This window comes from Chrysemys picta, chromosome 3, assembly GCF_011386835.1.
Source record: "Chrysemys picta bellii isolate R12L10 chromosome 3, ASM1138683v2, whole genome shotgun sequence".
NCBI lineage: Eukaryota > Metazoa > Chordata > Testudines > Emydidae > Chrysemys > Chrysemys picta.
Window position 1 is genome coordinate 135,151,582 of NC_088793.1, and position 20,318 is coordinate 135,171,899.

Consider the following 20,318-nt stretch of genomic DNA (forward strand, 5'->3'; position numbering starts at 1 on the left):
GTTTTTTCTCTTTCCTGTACTATTCTTAATTAACCAACTAGAGTAGGTCGAAAAATAGGAATTTTTCCCCATGCATGTTTTGTGAAAAATATGTTCCAGCTTTTCACTGAAAAATTGAGTTTCCCAATCTCTCAATTAATAATTATCTGTTAATTAATAAATGTATTACTTATTTTAATTATTCATATAGCCACGTCTAGAGAGCCCAGTCAGCATTGGAGCCTCCTTATGCTAGGTGCTGGACAAACACAGTGTGAAAGCAGAGTCCCTGTGCTGAGGGCATTACAGTGTTATGAAGACAGTTGGAAGTTCCTCCTAGTAATCATAGTAGAAGTGGATCTGAAGGGAGGGATTCGAAAGAAGATAGTGGCTTTATAAGATAGTTTGGGGTGAGTGCCTAGCACAGTGGGGTCTTGCCCCATGACTAGATCTCCTAGGTGCTACGGAAATGCTAATAAATAATGTTCCATAAGTAAAAGGTCGCTTAGAAGAAAGCACAACAGTGCTTATGAGAAAAGCAAACCCGAGTGGAGTGAGACACGGATTTCAGAAAGGCCAGAGAGAAAGAGGTTGCAGTAGTCAAGACAGTAGATAAGAAACCTAATTTGTGTGTAGGGTATTTTTATGAGCAAATATGTTTAAAGGAAAAAAACACCAGCATAACCATAAGCAGTAAATAAAGTAGCCACTATTTGTGAAGATGTGCAAAGCAATAACACTCCGAAACCTGCAAAACTGCACTTAGACTTGTATCTGCCTATCTTGTCGATTGCTATTGATCTGTTTTATCTATCCAGCTTGGGATATTAAAGATTGTATCATAGTGCATGCACACTAGGGAGGAAAGGTAAGGTATGTAGGTTTGGTTGCCACCATCTTTGCTGATATATTGAGTATTGAACCAAGGACCTCTAGAGCTAAATGTATGAGTCTCTACAGCATGAGTCACATCCTCTGTGGATCAGGAACAGAGGGGGATGCATAACACACACTGACTCAGTGGGATACACGGGCAACCTTGGCTTTGTTGTTTCCTGATTGTTGAGTGTTTAACTTTGCAACCTTAATGTTTCAATGTAGCTCTGTTTGTGTGGAATACTGTACAATATATAAACCTTTTTTAAGATAAAATAGATCTGTGTATACACCACCTGTTTTAGGAATCATGTAATAATCACTCCGTTTCCTGTGTTCATGCTTTCCAAGTAGATCCGTTCGGATTCAATGAGACATTAAGAGTGAAACAGGGAAGCGATTTTATAGCAACTTTTGGCTGGTGGCAATCACATCATTAATGTAAACTTGTATTCTTTCTTCAATTAGAATGTTCCACCGGATCTCTCCATTTGTACTTTTGTGCTGGAACAATCCTTGTCAGTGCGAGCTCTTCAGGAAATGCTGGCTAACACTGAAGAGAAAGCAGAAGGGGTAAGTATCCAATCTAGACTTTTTTGATCAACTGGGGATATATACCATTCCTTCCACAGTACTAACATGATGACTGGTGTAGCTTTAGTCTCATTCTCCAGTACAGAAAGGGCCTCATCCTGAGGAATGCTGAGCACTTGCAACTTCCATTGAAGTCAATGAGTTGTGGGAGTCCAGCACCTCTTAAGATGAGGCCCTAAATTAGTGAGCTGACTGTAGGATTTGAGGAATTATGATTAAAGGTCGCTGAGGGCACATGCATTCTTACTATCACTATAACAAAATAATCACAGTTTAGAAACATAATTAAATCATGCCTTAAGAAGAATTAAGGCCCCTATCCAAATGCAGGGCTGTGTTACTGTAGAGCATCCTAGTGGCATATAAACACCACTGTATCAAATCAAAATACTCGGTAATATTAAAATGCAGAATCAGGCATGTTTAGTTCTTTTTAAAAGATGACACTATTCTATGTTGCTTGAGCAAAAATGTCCACTAGTTCAGATTTAAAATTGAAGATGTCATATTAATCAGAGGTGTTAGATGAATATGGAAATTAGGCATCCTTGCATTCATGAGTGATGAGGGAAATAGAGTAGCAACTCTGAGTAGCAAATAACTATCTACAAATAAATAATAGTAGTATGATTAATGTTGTGTATACGGTGTAGTTCAGTTAGCTTACAGTCACGTAGCTTAGGATTGCACACATCCTTTGCATGGACCATATCCTGAAAACAGCTTGTAATTGAGGAAGAGTGACAAGGGAAGAGTGGCTGTGGTACAGGAGTAACAAACAGAGGAAGGGATTAATAGCAAATCCGTCACTCAAGAAAGCTGGCAGGAGAGAAACAGACCCCCTCAAAGCTCTGAGAATGCCTGAGAGAAAGCAAGCTCCAAACTAATATGCTGTAGTCGGTCCCAGAAAATGTCAGGCAGCTCGGCTCTTAGAGCTGAAGAGGAGAAACAGAGCAGCCGCGGGAGGGGAAGTGCCCGGCCGGTATTTTCCCGGACATGTTCGGCTTTTTGGCAATTCCCCCCGGACGGGGGGTTTGATTACCAAAAAGCCGGACATGTCCGGGAAAAACCGGACGTATGGTAACCCTAAACAAAGACTGTGAATGGCTAGCCAACTACAAAAGCAGTTTCTCCTCCCTTGGTGTTCAGACCTCAACTGCTAGAAGAGGGCCTCACCCTCCCTGGTTGAACTAACCTCGTTATCTCCAGACTGATTCTTGCCTGCATATTTATACCTGCCTCTGGAAATTTCCATTACATGTGTCTGACGAAGTGGGTATTCACCAACGAAAGCTTATGCTCCAATACATCTGTTAGTCTATAAGGTGCCACAGGACTCTTTGTTGCTTTTAACAATATTTTGTATTCCTGTGACTTCTCATTCTGCCCCCAGTAAGGATAGGTCTGGGCCAACAATAGCAGGAGTACCATTGGGGTGAATCCAAGAGGGATCCAGAGCTGCAGCACATGGCGGAAGGGAGCATGTGCATGTTGTACCACGCTGAGGAAAAAATAAGATTCGCTTCTCTATTCTGGTTTCAGAAGGGCCACAACAGAACACTAGAAGGGATTGTTTTTAATTCCAGTATTAAACATTTTTCTTTTGATCTTAATCTTAGTATTTTTACAGTGTTTTGTTCTATTGGCAAACTTTCAGTCTAGCCATAATTTTTTTTAGTTATAAGTGGCAATCACAGGGCAAGCTGGCCTTTTGAAGGCGCACTTGTGATTAGTTTATCTCTCAGTCCAGAGGTACATTATGAGAACATATGATTAGGAATCAGGCCTGATGAGCAATAGAAGGCAAGCCTATGATCAATCAGTGGGAGTTCGAGTCTTCTGGGAAGAGGGAAGGTTACTGGCAACTCTCCAGAGTGCCTAGGCAGAGCATCTGAGGTCGTGGCTACACTGGCGCTGTACAGCGCTGCAACCTGCTGCGCTCAGGGGTGTGAAAACGCCCCCCCCCCCCGAGTACAGCGCTGTAAAGCGCCAGTGTAATCAGTGCCTGCAGCACTGCACGCTTGCTCATGCTATTCCCCTTGGAGAGGTGGAGTACTTGCAGCGCTGCGAGAGAGCTCTCGCAGCGCTGTCGGCTCGACTACACTTGCGCTTCACAGCGCAGCTGTGGCAGCGCTGTGAATTCTCAAGTGTAGCCCAGGCCTCAGAGACACTCACAAAGAATGGGAAGGCTTGTGCAGGAGATTCAGGGTCACTATACCAGTGAGTTGGAAAGGCTTGGTTGGAGCTGATTGCCATGAGGGGCATCCATACAAAAATGGAAGCTTAAAAAATACCAGGCAGCAGTGCCTGGGTGTTGGGAAGGAACTACTGAGCCCAGCAAGGGCCTAAAAGACTGTCGAGTCTGGGAAAGATGAGTTTGATCTGAGATGACACTGATCTATTTTAATAAACCAGAACCTCAAGAAGGGAATAGACTTGAATGAAATGCAAGTCTATGTGCCATCACTGGGGACCCTAAAAAGGAGAGAGGGCCTGGCTGAGACTGGATTAGGCAAGGTTTTGCTATGGTGACACATGTCGTATTGCAGTTGGTTATGAAATGTAGTTAGCATTTCAGTGTCCCCACTTCTGATACGGGTAAGAAAAACATCAGCAATACATCATCTTCAAAAAAAGGGCCTGATTCTGGTTTCCTTACACATGAAAAATGCCATGGACTTTAGCTGCAGATTTGAGTGAGCAAAGAATTCCAGATCAGGTGTAAGGCTTGTCCAGCTATTGTAAGAAGTCCATTATCCTTATTGAGAATTGTGTACCTTAGGCAGAGATCTCTGTGTGGGATTTACACAAAGTAAGGCTGAAATCAGATCTTGCTGTCCAGAAATAAAGCTGCTTGAGCTGGGTGCCCGTCCAACATCTGCTGTTCTGTGGCTGCCCAGCTCCGAAGGCAGTGCAGAAGGGTGGCAATACCGTGACCCCCACCCTTGTGACCCCGTTGCAACTCCCTTTTGGGTCAGGACCCCCAATTTGAGAAACGCTGGTCTCCCCTGTGAAATCTATATAGTATAGGATAAAAGCATACAAGATCAGATTCCATTGTTGGGGGGGGGGGGAACCCGATTTCATGGTCCGTGATACATTTTTCATGGTCGTGAATTTGGTAGGGCCCTAGTAATGATGCTGGTATCCCATGGATCACTAGGGATGGATTTTGCTTGGCTTCTGCAGAGGTGCATTATGATGCTGCTTGTGCGGTCTTCACCGCCATCCAGGAGACTGATACATTGGGATCAGAGCAGAATCTATCTTAATCTCCAAGCAGAACTTAAGCCTGATTGTAAATCAGCGCTATATATCTGTTAATAATTATTATAACACTAAAAAAAAAAGCCACTAATTTTCTTTTCAGTAAATCTCTGAAAACCAAGAGCAATAACTGTAAAATAAATGTATGTGACACTTCCCGATACATTAGCTGGAGCGTATTCAATGTCCATATATACTCTACATAACTTTCAGCCTCTAGATACTTGAATGCTATGGGATAGGTCCTTATTTAAGAAGCTTAATTTCTGGTTTTAGTAGCTGTTTGTAGAAGCTGCAAGTTTCAACTTTTAGTGACTGCCATGCTTTCTTTAAGCATTACAAGAAGAGATATTTTTATGTTTACATATAAAACACTACATCTTCTAGAGTGTTGCCAGAATTTAATTGTAATAACTCCATTTCGTTATATTTGGGAAAGGGAAGTGTTGTCAGTTCCAGAGATAATTTGTTACTTATTTGTTATTTGAAAATTTCACTAGGAAATTTAGTAACGAAGATCACTTGACAGGAAACTTTAAATTAAATTCTACAAAATTTTATTGTTTGTTTAACTATAACAAATATATCCTTAGAGCCATGTAATCGAGGACAATGAGAAACTGAGATAAAAATATTTATGTGTAATGAAGACTGGGCAGATATGGCAATCTATCAAATGTACTTCAAGTTCACTCTCATTATGTCTCATTCAGAAGATACTAAGCAGATACGGTGTGGGCTCCTGAGTATTTGTATAAGGTCATCTTAATATACCATGACAGAGATTTTGCAGCATCATTCTAACTTATCTCATCGTTAGCCAATGATCTTGTACAAACTATATACATACATACATGTGTGTGTGCATGTGTATATATATGTGAATATGTACACTACTTGCTCTCTACAAGTGGCACCCAAGCCCCCCAAAGCCATCCTACATTTACACTAGTAACTGTGATTCTCTAATAAAGTAAAAAAAACTGAAATATAAGGCAGGAGTGCTGGTCATGAGGAAACCCACCCCAAAGCCAACTAGCCCCAGCATAAAGAATATACATGGACCTGTCCTGTTCCCTCTCCATGATTACAACATCTGCCAGATCTAAACCAATGCAGCTGATCTGACTCAGAAGTCACTTGCAAACCAAACCTGACCACATCCTGCTGTGGAGGTTTCTCTTCAATTTTTCTAAGAATAGTAAATCCATGACAGACTTTCATGCCCACACACACACTCCTCCTACCCTCCCTCCCAGGTTGTCAGAACTAGGTCCTGTTCAGGAGCTGGGGATACCAGAGGTGTTGAAATAACCCCGCTTCAGAGCAGGGACTCTCCCATTCTGTTTGCACTCTACATATCTTAGGATAATAGGATTCTGATTGGTGCCTCAGTCTAGACACTACTGTTTTACCAAAACAAGAAAAAGTGACCAGGGCCAGTGCTCCTCCTTGTAGGCCAAAGTGAGAAGAGAATGCATCGTGTTGTTGTGACAGACACAGCTAATGTTGCTATCAAAGAAAATACTCCTGTCCTGAATCACATTTATGAATATCTGTGATGGACAGACATCACCTGTATAGTACATACTGATCTTTCTCTCACACACATTCACATAAAAAGATACTGGCAAGTTATAAGTCAGTTACACTGTGTATACTTTGGTTACACTTGTTTTGGGGGGCATTTAATATATAACTCTAAGGTACTAGGTTAGCAGGCCTCGTTTAGGTGAATCTTAAATACAGAGGAGTAGAAGAAATATAGGACAAAAGAGAGCAAATGACTTGTATCATGGTATAATTGGGTTTGTTTCAGGGAACACAATGCAAAGGACAAATGTAACTTAATTCAGCCACAAGAGAAGCAGGTTTTTATTCTAGCCAGCATAAAGGCTATGTTTCTGTTCATGTTCACTTATGGTAAAGTATCTTTTGTTGCCAGGTTAATTTAATTTTGTGTATCACTTTTTGTTCATCAGATATTTATTTGATCTTTCTTTAAAATAATAAATACATTGCAGTACAATGAAAGATGAAACTAGCTGCTTGTCAAATAAATTTGTCAATAGCCAGTGCCTTGTGAAAGCAAAAAAAAAAAAAAAAAATCCTTTAAAAAATGAATCATACTTTAAAAAGCATGTTTCAAACAAAGATCTCCAAATTCCTTACCATGAATAAAGTCTAACATCTATGTGATGTAGATTCCCCTCCCCACTTTTACATTTGGGGAAACTGAAGCCCCATTGATTCCTACTAGCACTAGATTGTTAACATTAATGTGCTAAAGAAAAAGATGAAAAGTTAAGTAGCAAAATTTGCAGATGACAGAGTTTGTCATGACTAGAAAAGATTATGAAGAACTGAAGAAGGCCCTAACTAGCTTACGCAGTTGGGTAATGCTGTGACAGATGAAATCCAATGTAGATTAGGTTGACAAGGATGATTAGAGTCATGGAAAAAGTTCTATACAAAGAGGACTATATAGAGTAAAAACGACACTATTAAGAGGACGTGATTATTATAGTAGGGGCAGGTACCACCATCTATTAAGGTTACCCAACACTTCACATTATTAGACCCTGTTTGCAGCTGCTTATAACTTTTTGCTAAACTTTAACTGGTTAGGTTGAAATTTTCCATAGGGGGAATCTGCCTCAGGCTGAATTCTGTTTTGAAAATGTCAGCCATTTCTGAGAACAAGGCTAGAGAATAATGTGTTTTCCACATAAAAAAATTCTTGTGGGCTTTTTATTTAAAAAACTCTATTGCCCCTGTGCATTGGAGCAGGGACTTGAAACTTGGTGGGCGTGGCCTTTCTTTTCACTGCCTGGGACTGAGCAGGACTTTCCATGCAACTGCATCTTTGGCTTGATGACGAACAGGTCAGGTCCACATCTTGGTTCCGGAACTGAGAGCAGGGAGACTCTCTGCTATACTCTGATCCTTTGCTGGGCCCAGATGACATGGCGGAGGAAGCTGCCTGATTCAAATGTAAAGAGGACAAAAGCTGGACCTGTGGGAGATGTGAATGGAGCACATTGGGACAGGAAGGCTGCAGAGTGAAGGGGAGAGCAGGAACGGGCACTGAAGGCTGGCAGGACAGTGGGAAACTGGAACTAGTAGTTGGGATGGAGGGAGTCTGAGACTGGCTGGCAAGGAAACTGGGAGCCAGGCAGGAGACGAGGACTGGCTCGCCAAGAAAACATGGACTGAGAACAAGTGGAGTGGGGGGAGGAAGGTTATGAGGCAGGAGAGGCAGATTTGATGATAAAGCAAGGTGTGGGGAAAGAACTGAGATTGACTGGACAAAGAGACTGGAACAAGGAGCTGGGTGGGGCAGACACAGATTGGGTGAGGAGCTCTGCAAAGGAGATTGGAACTGGAGAATGTGGGTAAGGGGTATTGACTGGACACTTGGTGGGAGGAGGGAGAGAGAGACAAATTGGTTGAAAAACTGGGATTAGCTGGGCAAGAAGACTGAGGACAAGAAGCTGGAAGATTGGAGGTGAACTAAAATGACTGAGCAAGAGACTAGCAGGGAGACTGGGATTGGGAAGGGGAAGCTGCAAGGGTGAGACTGGGACCAGGATGAGTGAACTGAGAAATGGAAACTGGGAGTGGCGAGGTGAGGAGAATGGGACTGGGCCAAGGAGCCAGTGATCGGGACAAGACAGAACTGGGACAGGGACATATTGGAGGGGATAGGCCAGAATTGGATCACACTTGGGTGGAAGGAGCAAGAGTCTGTGTCCATGAGAGAGCGCTCTTCTCCAGAGCTTGCATTTGCCTGACTGGAGACTCGTAGAGGTGCTGAGCTCACAGCTGATACTGAAGTCAGTGGGAGCTGTGCTTTGAACATATAAAGTGCTATATAATGCTGAATACTCTGAAAAATCAGGTTGTCAGTGTCTGAAATTGGGCACCCAAAATTAGTAGAAACTTTTGACCTTAATCTCTCTGGCCTGGATCCACAAAGGGACTTAGCTGCTGTGATGCAGAGCATTGCAATACTTAACTTTTAGGCATGTGGAAAATCACTGGAACAACACTGCAATCCACAAAGCCTGAGTTGAGCCCCTAGGCTCCCTACAATGACTGGGGGGGGGGGGGGGGAGAGGTGCCTTAGAAGGTGATCCACAAAAGCCAGCACACTAGGCAGAAAGGCGCTTAAGCTAGCCAATGGGAGATGCTGACCAGAAGGGTGTGTCCTAAATTCTGCCCTTCTCATCGGAGACAGGCACGTAAGTGTGGGGTGCAAGGAGGTGCCTTTCTCTGCTTGAAATCCAGTAACCGGGAACCCCTCTCCTGGAGGAGGATGGCTTAGGCACCTAAGCTGTATTTTGGGAGAATGAGTTAGATGCCACCTTCACAACACACACACAATGACTGGAAGAAGAGGAGGAAGTAGTGATGATCATTTTACCCACCTTATGACTCTTAGCCCAGTGGTTTGTGCACTCGCCTGGGATGTGGGGGACTCATGTTCCAATGCCCCCTCTGTCTACAATGATTTCATCAGTCGTCTCCCACCTCTCAGAAGAGTGCTTGAACTACTGATCTATAGGGTATTTTGATGTGGGGATCTCTCTCTCTCTCTCCTGTTAAAGCTGTTCCACTATGGCTAAATAATGAAAGAGTAATTTTGGAACAGGGGGCTGGACCTGGGTCTCCCGTTTCCCCACATGAGTGCACTAAGCACCAGGCTATAGTGCACGGGTGGCCAAACTTACTGACCCTCAGAGCCGCATATGACAATCTTCATAAATTCAAGAGCTGGGGTGTACCCGCCAGGGCTCGGGGTTTCAGCATTGCTCCCGTTGAAGCCCTGAGGCCCGGCAGGTGCACCCTGTGGGGCTGAAGCCCCAAGACCCCCTCCCCACTGGGCAGAAGCCAATGATGACATTGTGGGGCACATGGGGTCATGTGTCTGCTCCATATTTTTGCCAGGGTTTGCTGGCCCCGCTTGGTCACATGGTGCTGCTGGGCCCCCTCCTTGCATGGCAGGTGCTGGAGCTGGCAAGCTAGGAGCTGTGGCCATAGGTAGAGACAGCTGGGATCTGCAGGGAGTGCCACTGCTTTTGCTGCTGCCTCTGCCCATGGACCAAAAGCAACGGCTCCTCCCTTCAGCTCCCGGGTGTTTGCCACTGCTTCTCCACACAAAGCTAACACCTGGGAGTTTCAGGGAGAGGCTGCTGAGGGTAAGAGGGGGCATTGTGGGGGGGGCTTTTAAATTGTGCTCCCCCACTCTCAGCAGGCACCAGTCGTCTCTGGAAGAAGCCCTTTGCCCTGTTGCAGGGTAGAAGCCCTGAGCTCCCCCCCATAGGCACTGACTTCCCCTCTACCCGGGGGGTGGGGGGGGTACTTGACCCTCCCCTCATCCCATGCCTGCCCCCACTCCATCCCTTCCTCCACGCCCCCACCCCTGCTCTGCCTCTTCCCGCCCCTGCTCTGCCCCCAGCCCTGCCTCCATTCCACCCCTTCCCCCCCCCCAAGGCCACAATCCTACCCTGCCTCTTCCCGCCCCTGCTCTGCCCCCAGCCCTGCCTCCATTCCACCCCTTCCCCCCCAAGGCCACAATCCTACCCTGCCTCTTTCCATTCCTGCCCTGCCTGCTCCCCTGAGCATGCCCCGTCCCTGCTCCTCTCCCTCCCTCTCAGCACCTACTGCATACAGCTGTTCCACAGCATGCAGGGGAGGAGGGAGGGGGAGGAATTGATCAGCATTGCTGCGGGGCGGGGGGGGGGAGGCGCTGGGGTTGGGTGTGGGTGTGGGGAGCTTGGTTGCTGGTGGATGCTAGGCACCCACTATGTTTTTTTTCTGGAACACCCATGGAGTCGTTGCCTATGCTCCTCCCCTCCAGTCTGGTAAGCGGAGAATGGCCGGGGAGGGGCATGGGTGTGTGTGTGAGGGGCTCCGTGAGTCACATTTTAACTGTAAAAGGGCTGCATGTGGCTCATCAGCTGCAGCTTGGCCACCCCTGCTATAGAGGCTTTCTTTCTCCCTCTCTGGCTCAATGACTCTTTAGACACCTAAGTACCTGTGTGAATTTGGGCTTTTGAGCCTCAGTTCCCCATCTGTACAGCTGGGAGACTACAAGCCCCTTGTCATACAGGGGTGTTGTAAAAATAAATTTCATTAATATTTTGAATCACTGATACTATCGTAATGAATACCATAGAAAAGCCTATGAGGAAATTCATGTCTTCAGAGCAGGGGTTTGAATAGTTATAGTAAATAAGACATGGAGTCATAAATTAAACAACAAGGAGAAAACAAAATATTGAGTATCTTGCTCACTAAGTGAGCACTATCCATCTTGTGCACTGAATGTGGAAGGGTGCTGTGGAAAATATGGTGTATGCTCATGTAATTTAAAAAGTACTATAATGCATATGTGCAAGTGAATCAAATTAAGGTTGTACAGGCAACTTTAATTCTGGCATTTCCTAACTTTTGACTTTACAACCTTAATGTTCTTTTAATGTATTTTTACTGTATAATAGGAATTGTGCATATCATTCCTATAATACATAAAAATACATTAAAAGAACTCCATGATAGGAAACAAAAAGAGCTTGTAAGGGACCTAATGCAGGTTGCTCCACCTGAAGACAAGCTGTGGGGTGGGGGTGGGGCTAGGCTATGTTGGTATAGGCATGTCCAGCAGAGATCAGAGTTTTCTATTGGTAGGATTGCTCTTGCAATGATTGTGGATGGAGCTGCCCGACGGGGAGACCAAAGGCTCAGTCTGTGGACCAGATATTGGCAGATCTTGGAGAGAGCAATCTGCATGACAGCCTGGCATATGATCATGAGTTTCGGAAGAAGGCTATAAAAGTTGCCGATCTTGAACAGGGAAGTGGCAAGAAAGAAGATGAGAACTTAGTAGATAGCTAAATGTTGTTCTTAGAATATGAAAACAAAATATTTATAAGCTTAAGGGAAAATGTTTGACAATAATGTAAGTAAATATGCAGTTAAAATATAAACTGATCAGTTGTATGTGAACTTAGTATAATTTTGTGATGCCTGCAGCTATAGGCTGTTCACTTTACAAAGAATTACTTCACACTAACTTTGTGCAAGGAACTCATGCATTCTGTCCAGGACTTGTAATTGAATTAGTTTAGCTTACCCCCCTATTGGTTGCGGCCCACCAGAGGATGCCCAACCAGCTATATAAGAACTCTGCGAGTGCCAGCCAACATCCGCTCAACGCAGCAGCTGCCTGGGACCTCGTCCATTAGTTGTTGTGTGGTATTCTTGGAATACAGCCTGTTGCTGTCACAGCTGCACTGGAGTCTGCTGTGTGTGTGTGTGACAAAGAGTCTGGTATGGTGAACAGAAGGGAGGAGAATCTGGGAAGGAATGAAGTCCATCCCTGCACAGCTTGTAGGGTCTGACAGTATCTGAAAGACCTGCAAAAATTCCAGGCACTTGTCACTGAGCAGCTCTGAAGTGTTATTAAAAGCTTAAAGATGGAAGACATGCTGCAATCGCACACACAGACTTGTAATATAAACAGCAGATATGCAGCTTCCACTTGCAACATGAAATTTGAAGCCATACTAACTTCACCTTTGATTAAATCTACAATATCTTAAATGAAATGACAGGACCAATGAGAACATACGTTATACCCTGCTTAACAATGGTTTGTGTGGTCAGAGAGCGCTCTTTGATGTGTGGCTATTCTTTAATACTCAATTTTTTATTTGTTTGGGACATCCTAGAGAGCTATCCACTTTCATTTGACCCAATAATAAGAGTAAACACACACACCTGCAAGATGGGAGTGGATGTTTAAATGCTTTATTCTTATTCTGTTGACACTTCCCTATTCCAAATCTAAGGATAGATAGGAAGTAGGGCAGGATGAAGGATAATATTTTTAATTTTCACAACTAGAATGACTTTCTAATTCTTTTTTAATTTAATTGGCTAAATATGTGTGTGTGGAGAGAGAGAGAGAGAGAGAGAGTTAGGGTTGCCAGTTCTGGTTGGATGTATTCCTGGAAGCTTCAGCACATGGAAATCTTTAATTAAAGATTAATTTTTAATTCCTGGAGACTCCAGGGCAATCCTGGAGGGTTGGCAACCCTTTAAGAGTGTGTGGGGGAGGGTATATTTTTTGGAGGGAGATTAAAGTAAGGAAGAAGGGTTTAAAATCTATATGCGAACCTTTTAAAATGATTCTGATAAGAAAACCCAAAACAACCATCTTAGAAGCATTGCATGGTAGGATGTGGTGGATATTTTAGGACCCTGCAAAATTTGGCCTTTGGAGTGCCTCAAATACAATAATAGCAGTCCCACTATAGGCTTAGTGGTAAGAATTTTCCTCTTTGCTGATGTTGATACAAAGTTTCCATTGATGTTACTACCAACAGTGGGTACAATTAAAAAGTTTTTATTCTTTGAATACGGGTATTCTCTGAATGTATAATGGGAATAACAAATGTAGCCCTCCCTGAGGCGTGGTTTAAGCCTCCTCCCTTCTCTCTCCTGGAAGCTTGGTATCACCAATATTAGGAACAGCTTCTCCCTTCTCCTCTCATGGGTTGGATCCTGTGTTCTTTTTTGGCTCCTGATGCCTCCACCTAAGATGACTCCTCGCTGTGCCATAAAGAGGGTGTTGTCCCTAGAGAAAATGAATACAACTAGCTGGCAAGGAGCATAAAGTCCAGTACACAGGGGATAAATAAAATATGTAAACAAAAGCCAAAAAACAAAGGAATGAAAATGGTGTCCTTGCTTTATCTTCACCTTTGGGTGGGGCAGGGTCCTCTCCTGGCTTGCTGGCTCCCTAATCTGGAGTCCTGTGTGGGTCTCGGCTGGCTCTCAGTAGCCAATGCCAGGTCAGATCTTTCTCTGCTGGATGCTGGTCGCTGCAGGGCAGGACCTGCCCGATCTGTGCAGCTAGATCTCATGGCAGTGCAAGTACTCCCTTTGGTGGGAGTTCAGCAATGACTTGCTGAGCTATGCTGTTGCTCTCATCTTCCGGACTCAACACTGAAACTAAATCTGTCGTCTCTCTAAGTCAGGCTGTCCCCGTGCTGGGGAACAGTAAAGTCCTGTCATTGGGCCAGTGGACTGCTTGTCCAGATCACCTCAAGGAGAAACCTCACTGTTGGCCCATTGTAGTTGTAGTTTTTTGGTAGGGCCCCCTAGAGGCTCAGTCTGGCACTTCAGGAGTTTGCAAACAGGGCCGGCTCCAGGGTTTTGGGCCCCCGAAGCAGCCAAAAAAAAAAAAAAAAAGCCACTATCCTGATCACCATCTGCGGCGGCAATTCGGCGGGAGGTCCTTCGCGCCGAGCAGGAGTGAGGGGCCATCCGCCGAATTGACGTTGAATAGCTGGACGTGCCACCCCTCTCTGGAGTGGCCGCCCCAAGCACCTGCTTGCCAGGCTGGTGCCTGGAGCCGACCCTGCTTGCAAATTCCAAGTGAGGGTTACAAACACCTTTTAAATGGCTGCGGTACTGTATTCTAGCGAGGAAAATTAATTCTCCCCTGTACATAGTACTCTGTATTTCTTTAGCACCTTTCTTGGTGTTATCTCTATCCTACAAATGAGGAAAGTGAGGGACAGATGGATTAAGGAACATGTCCAAGGCCACAAGATTTTTGTCAGAGTCATGAATAGAACTCAGCTTTCCTGTCTCCCACTTCTGTGCTTCAGCAGCCAGAATGGCCTTTCTCCTGATTAAGACCTTTGTCCTGCGATTGGATTTTTGTGGACAGACCATTATACTTGTGCAGAGCCTCATTGAAGTCACTGGGGCTGTGCTTGGGCCCACTCACACAGATCTGATTGCAGGGAGCCTAAAACCCACAGCATTATGTTAATAGCTCAATTTATTTGTAAGGATGGACAAATCAGTCAGGCCAAAATAAGAATTGACCTCAACCTTCTCCCAAAACTCCAAACTGAAACTTTTTAGAGGCTAGAAAAGTCTGGACACTGTCCCTAAATTATTTTGGTTGCTTTTAGGTCCTTATCAGAACTAAGTTTTTTAGGTTGCCCATCACTGCTTTTTGATTCACACCAGCTCACGAATGTTCTGTTGGAGCACTGTTTCCAAGTCTGGTGGTGCGAGCACAGAGAGGGCAGCACCTGGGAACCGGCTGGAGGGCAGGAGGAGTAAGGAGGAAGATAGCTTCCTGGCCCAAGTGCCACTTTGCTTCCCTTTGCAAACATGCTCCCACAGCTGCAGGTAAGATGACAGCCAGTCATAGGAGCAACTCATATATTAGGAGCTAGGGTACATCTACACTAGAGATGCTTCAGTGGTTTCTTCCACCAGTGTAGTAAATCCATCTCTCTGAGAGGCGTTAGCTAGGTTGACGGAAGAATTCTACACTGAGGCTTAGGTTAGCTTAACTATGTTGCACAGGGCATAAAAATTTTCACAGCCCTCAGCAATGTCATTAGGTCAAATTAACTTTGTATTGTAGACCAGCCCTTGGAGGCTCATGCGACAGGACGCTGGCCTATGCTTTCTGTTCTTCCAGCAGAGCTGAGTTCAAATGGGACCCAACCGCATGAAAGCTACCACTCTGCGCAGTATATTGTGGGGGAACAGAGAAAGGGAATTACAAGAGAAAAGGAAGTCAAATAAAGCGTAATTCTTTTTGTAAAGGAAGTTCAATAAACAAAAAAGGACCGAACAGAACAAGAGAGAGAGAAAATGGACAGGAAAAAAGAGGTGGTGATACCATAACCTTGCAAGAAGATGTTGTGAGGAGACAAGGGAGTAATCTATCTGCCAACCTACCACAAGTGAATGAGTTGTCTAAGTAGAAAAGACTGTTGGTTGCCCAGATCTATTTTTAGTGCTTGCTAAATCCTAGCAATATTTCATATTGCCGAGTAAGTTTGTCTACTTTACTCATAAGGGCCCAATCTTGCAATGTCTTGAATGCTCTAACTCTCATTGAAATCAGCATCTTCCAAATTCAGGCCTTAAAAAAAACAAAGTTCAGAAAATAATGAGTTGCTGATCTTTTCATTTCTATTATTATTATGGTTGTATTTCATGTTCAGCTCTTAATGTGATGAGTCTGCCAGGGGTTCTCAGGATAAATTTTTTGGTAGCCTCAGAATACCGCCACCAACTCTTTCTGGTGGCCGTTCACACACTTTTCCCCTAAAATACTTAATTAGCTTTAGGAAAACCAAATAAATATGCACATATACATGCCCAAATCATTGTAATTTATTTATTGCTAGCTAGTAAGTCTATTATGTAAAGTACTATCAACAAACATACAAGTATCACTTTTCACAGCAGCCTTACTCAGCCCTGGCAACAAATTAAGCCTTGGATGGAGGAAGCAGTAGGGGGCTAGAGCCTGAAGCCCTTCTGCCATAACCCAAAGCTTCACGGCCAGGGGACAGGACCCAGGGACGGAGGCCAAAGCCGTGTGGCCAAAGCCTGGGGAGGAAGTGGGGAAAGGCTCTGGCAGCTCTCTCCTGCCAGAACCTTTCACTGTCTTGGGTATCTACAGCCTGCTTTTCACTGCGGCATGTAGCTGTATGTACCCTACATGCTGCCACCACCAGTGGCGACAAGGTGTGTGTGTGTGTGTGTGTGTGTGTGTGTGTGTGTGTGTGTGCACTTGTCTGTAGCTCAAGCCCCTACTCCTTGCCATCCAGACTACAGTGCACAGCACACACATATTGTGGAGTTTGTGTGGGGAAATGTACACACAAGAAACTCTCTGTGCCTGTCAGGCTCCCTGTTTACCACTGTTGTCTGAAACCCCAGTGATTTTTCATACATGTTGTTAGATTTAAACCAAATCTTCTTTATAAATATTATCCTCTAACAGAAGACTCTTTTGTACAATAGGTAAAGTTGCACTCTGGCACCTAGACTCTTCAGGACACTTACCCACTGGAGGTGAAGGGGGAGCAGTATTCACAATCTAAAGATAATCAGTTTCCAGTTGATACAATTTCTCTTCATCAGTGAGGCAGAAGAAATTTCTGTTGTCACATACTGGAGTACTTAGGAAAGCATTAGGGGGCTCTCTTTCTAGCAACAGATCTCCTGTGTAATGTATCATTTTTAAATCTGCCACAAACCACTTTGAGATGGTTTTGTACTTAACAAAGGGTTTAGAGGTTTTAGATTTAACACGGGATGCAAACCTCCTGAGGATTTGGAGGCTGCAAACATTAACCAATGCTTTATGCAATAGGAACAATTTCCCAAATGCCTTATCTTCTGTCTTTTTACTGTATTTAAAGGAGTTTTGGATTTTGGATTCATGACCAACTGACATAGCTGTAAAAGTGGGTTTTTATGAGTTGAACTTGTGGCCCTTTTGCCTCCCAATTCAGAACAGATTTTACGATTCCATCTGCTTAATAGTACTGGTTTCTTCCTGGTTTATTGGATTTCTCCAGTTTCTTGACAAGCTTAGAGGTCAAATTCAGAGGTGATATGTAAGATGGTGCAAGTTAGGTATAAAAGAGTCTAAAGGCAGGTAATTTACTTGCTGAGGAGCCAGGAATTGGCCTAAATTCAGAATGGTGGTGGCCTACTTTAGTCCACAAAATTGTACACCTCCTATTAGATGCTTTTCTTGCTACTTCCTTCCTCTGGGCCATTCGTCTGAGAGTTACACCAATTTAGACTCCTGTACACTGTCTCACTGGAGAAATTCAGAGGGGATATGGTAAGGGTGAGTAAATTACACTTTAGTAAATGGATAACGTTTAAGGGAGGTTAAAATGGTGTAACATACACACTGATGGATCCAACCAAGACTCTTAGACTCATCTCTGAATTGGTCTTATGATTTGATATATTGACAACAGAGGAGCTATCATGAAAGCCTCGAGGGTAGCTTTGCCTAGTGTTAAGGTTACCTGAAACCTTCAGTTATATGACCCTTTTTTCAGTTGCTTATAATTTTTCCAAACTTTAACCGTTTGGGCTGCATTTGTCCAAGCCTTGTATGTGCCTCAGGCAGAACTTGTTTGGAAAATCGTTAGTCAGAATGGTTCTGCTGTTCCTGAGAATGAGGCTAGGGAAAAACACATTGTTTTGCTCATGTTAAAGAATTCGGAGAACCTTTTATTTGAAAATAACTAGTACTCTCCTGCTTTAGAGCAGGGGCTTGCCATTTGGCTGGAGGGGTGGCCTTTGTGTCAAGGCTGTGGCTTTTTCCATCCCAATAAAAATCTGCCCAAGTTTCACTATGTTGTAAGCTTTTGAAAAATTGCAGTATGCACATGATCAGTAGCAACTTCTTTTAGCATCTATTTTCCCTGGTGATTCTGTCCTCACTGAACATCCTCCCATGCAGGGTTGAGCAAGACTTTCCTTGCAGTTGTAGCTCTGGTCTGCTGTGGGCCAAGTCAAAGCTGGACACAGGAACTGAGAGCAGGGAAACTCTCTCTCCTGTGCTGTCTGTGTCACCCCTGCTGGGGTTGGTTAATGTGGAGGAAGAAGCTGTCTGATTCAAAAGGATAGAGGGCTGTCATATTTGGGGGTCAACCTAAACCGGTGAGAGGTTGTCACCTATTGCCCTGGAACCCTGAGTGCCTTAAAATGCTCTGGCTGTAGTCTGTGTCTGTCGATGCTCCCAGCCAATATATAAGCATGCACTGAGTGGTCTGTGTTGACTACCCCCTTGTCCTCTGTCATTGGGATGCTCTTAGAGTCAAGATCTTGATTTGCAAGGGCAATTGATTAGGATAAACAGCCTGAGGGGAGTAGAAACTAGGACTGGAGTCTGGTAGGAGGTAGAGGGGACTGAGTCTGGTACTGGCAGGCAGAGGGAGAGGCTGGACAAGTGTGGGACTGGGGAGGCAAATGGGGACAAGGGGTAGACTGAGATTGGATGAGGAGTTGGGATTGAAACTAGGACTAGCTGGGTAAATAGCCTAGGATTGAGGATCAATGGGGCTGGAGAAGGAGGTCAGGGGAGAGGGGAGACTGATCTGATGAGGAGCTGGGATGTGGGGTAAAACTGGAACTGGCTGGGCAAAGAGACTGGGACAAGAAAATGGTGGAGGGAGAGAGAGACAGCTTGGATGAGGAACCTCAGGAAGGAGCCTGGAATTGGGAACTACAGGGGACAGGGAATGTGGCAAGGTGGGAGACAGATCAGATGATGAGTACGGGGGATAGGAAGACTGAGAATGATTTGGCAAGGAGACGGACTGGGATGAAAAGCCTGAGGAGTGGAGACTAGGACTGGCTAGGTGAGGAGAATGGGACTGGGAAGAAATGGGGTAAATGGGCAGAAGAGTTTGTGCCCACTAGAACCCACTTTCTTTTAGAACCTAGAATGGAACCCAAGATCTCTTGAGTCTCACCATTAATCTTGTCAGCAGGGAAAAAATACTACATGATTCTGTAATTAGACTGTATTGTAATGCACATGCACAAGGGGGAAAACTTTAATCTGGCAGTTCCTAACTTCTGAGAGCTTAATTTTGCAACCTGAATAATGTTCTTTTAAGAAGGATTTTTGCATGTAATTAACTGGTGATGCAAATAAAATTTGAACTAACCCTGGATGAAATCCTCTTTCTTAAATGGATGAAAGAACCTGTAGAACTGAAATACATGTCCATGCAGACACTAGAATGGTGAGCATAGTAGGGAAATCGAAATGGAGCGGACTAGGACAAATACATGCTATTTGTATTGCGCTTGTGTCAAAGAACCTTAGAACGTTTTGTTTGACTTCCCCATGTGAACAAGATTGACACATTAGCCACCAACCGTGCAGCTTTTTCTCTTTTTAAACATTTCTGCCTAAGATGCTTCAGTGTCATTCTGCTGTGAGAGATGTGCTATATTTTGGCTGAGACTTGCACTGATAGACCTGGCCGTTTGTGGCACTTTTCATGAAACATTCTACTAAATTCCAACTTAGGCAGATCAAAACCACTCATCTAAATTTCTCCTTAAATTTCAGCTGGATACAGTATTCACTTCATATTCTAAACTCTTATTTTTTGTTGCTAGGTGGAGATAATCAGCTGCTGCTGTCCACTGCCAGAGGTGGCTGCACTGACATAGACCAGCAGTTTTCAGTCTTAAACAAATAAATCAAAGTGTGCTACCAGTTAGTCACACCTTTCTAACTGTAAAAGGTTCTGCTTACTCTCATTGGATGACCTGAACCTGTTTATATTAGACACAACCACTGACTTCAGGGTTCAGTGATGAACAATATAACTTTGAATTCCTTTTGGATCAAACACAATCTTTCTCTGTCTGTGTGACAACTGAAAAACTAAGTTTCCCTTGTTTAGCTTAAATTTTGCTTTCCTTAATTTCATCCCATTATTTTTGGTTAAACCTTTTGTAACATCCCCCTCCCTCCCCCCAAGTGGAATTGATAGTTTTTGGATATTGATACATGGTAACTGTTATTGAGAGCAGTTCTTAACATAGAGCTAAGCAGAATAGCAGAGTCAGGGTCTGCTCTCTGGATCCGAGACCAGAATTTTCCGCTCTGACAGCAACAGTTTCCAATCTCCAGGATGCCATTGTTTTGTTCTATAAAAAGCATGATGATTTTGTAGTAAACTATACTAATCAAATTGTCATCTTTTTTCATGCCCCTAAGA

The 20,318-nt window shown here is 44.0% G+C and overlaps 1 protein-coding gene across 22 annotated transcripts in view; it reads left to right on the top strand.

The window, feature by feature from the left end:
- RYR2 (ryanodine receptor 2) overlaps positions 1-20,318 on the top strand; it is a 722,683-nt gene that overhangs the window by 231,394 nt on the left and 470,971 nt on the right. For all 22 annotated transcript variants that reach the window (XR_010599784.1, XM_065589065.1, XM_065589068.1 and 19 more), the window contains one exon: positions 1,324-1,428. Coding sequence is in view for 21 of the 22 variants with exons in the window: in XM_065589065.1 (XP_065445137.1) it covers positions 1,324-1,428 (105 nt within the window). In the remaining variant the exon portion in view is untranslated. The remainder of the gene's footprint in view (positions 1-1,323; positions 1,429-20,318) is intronic.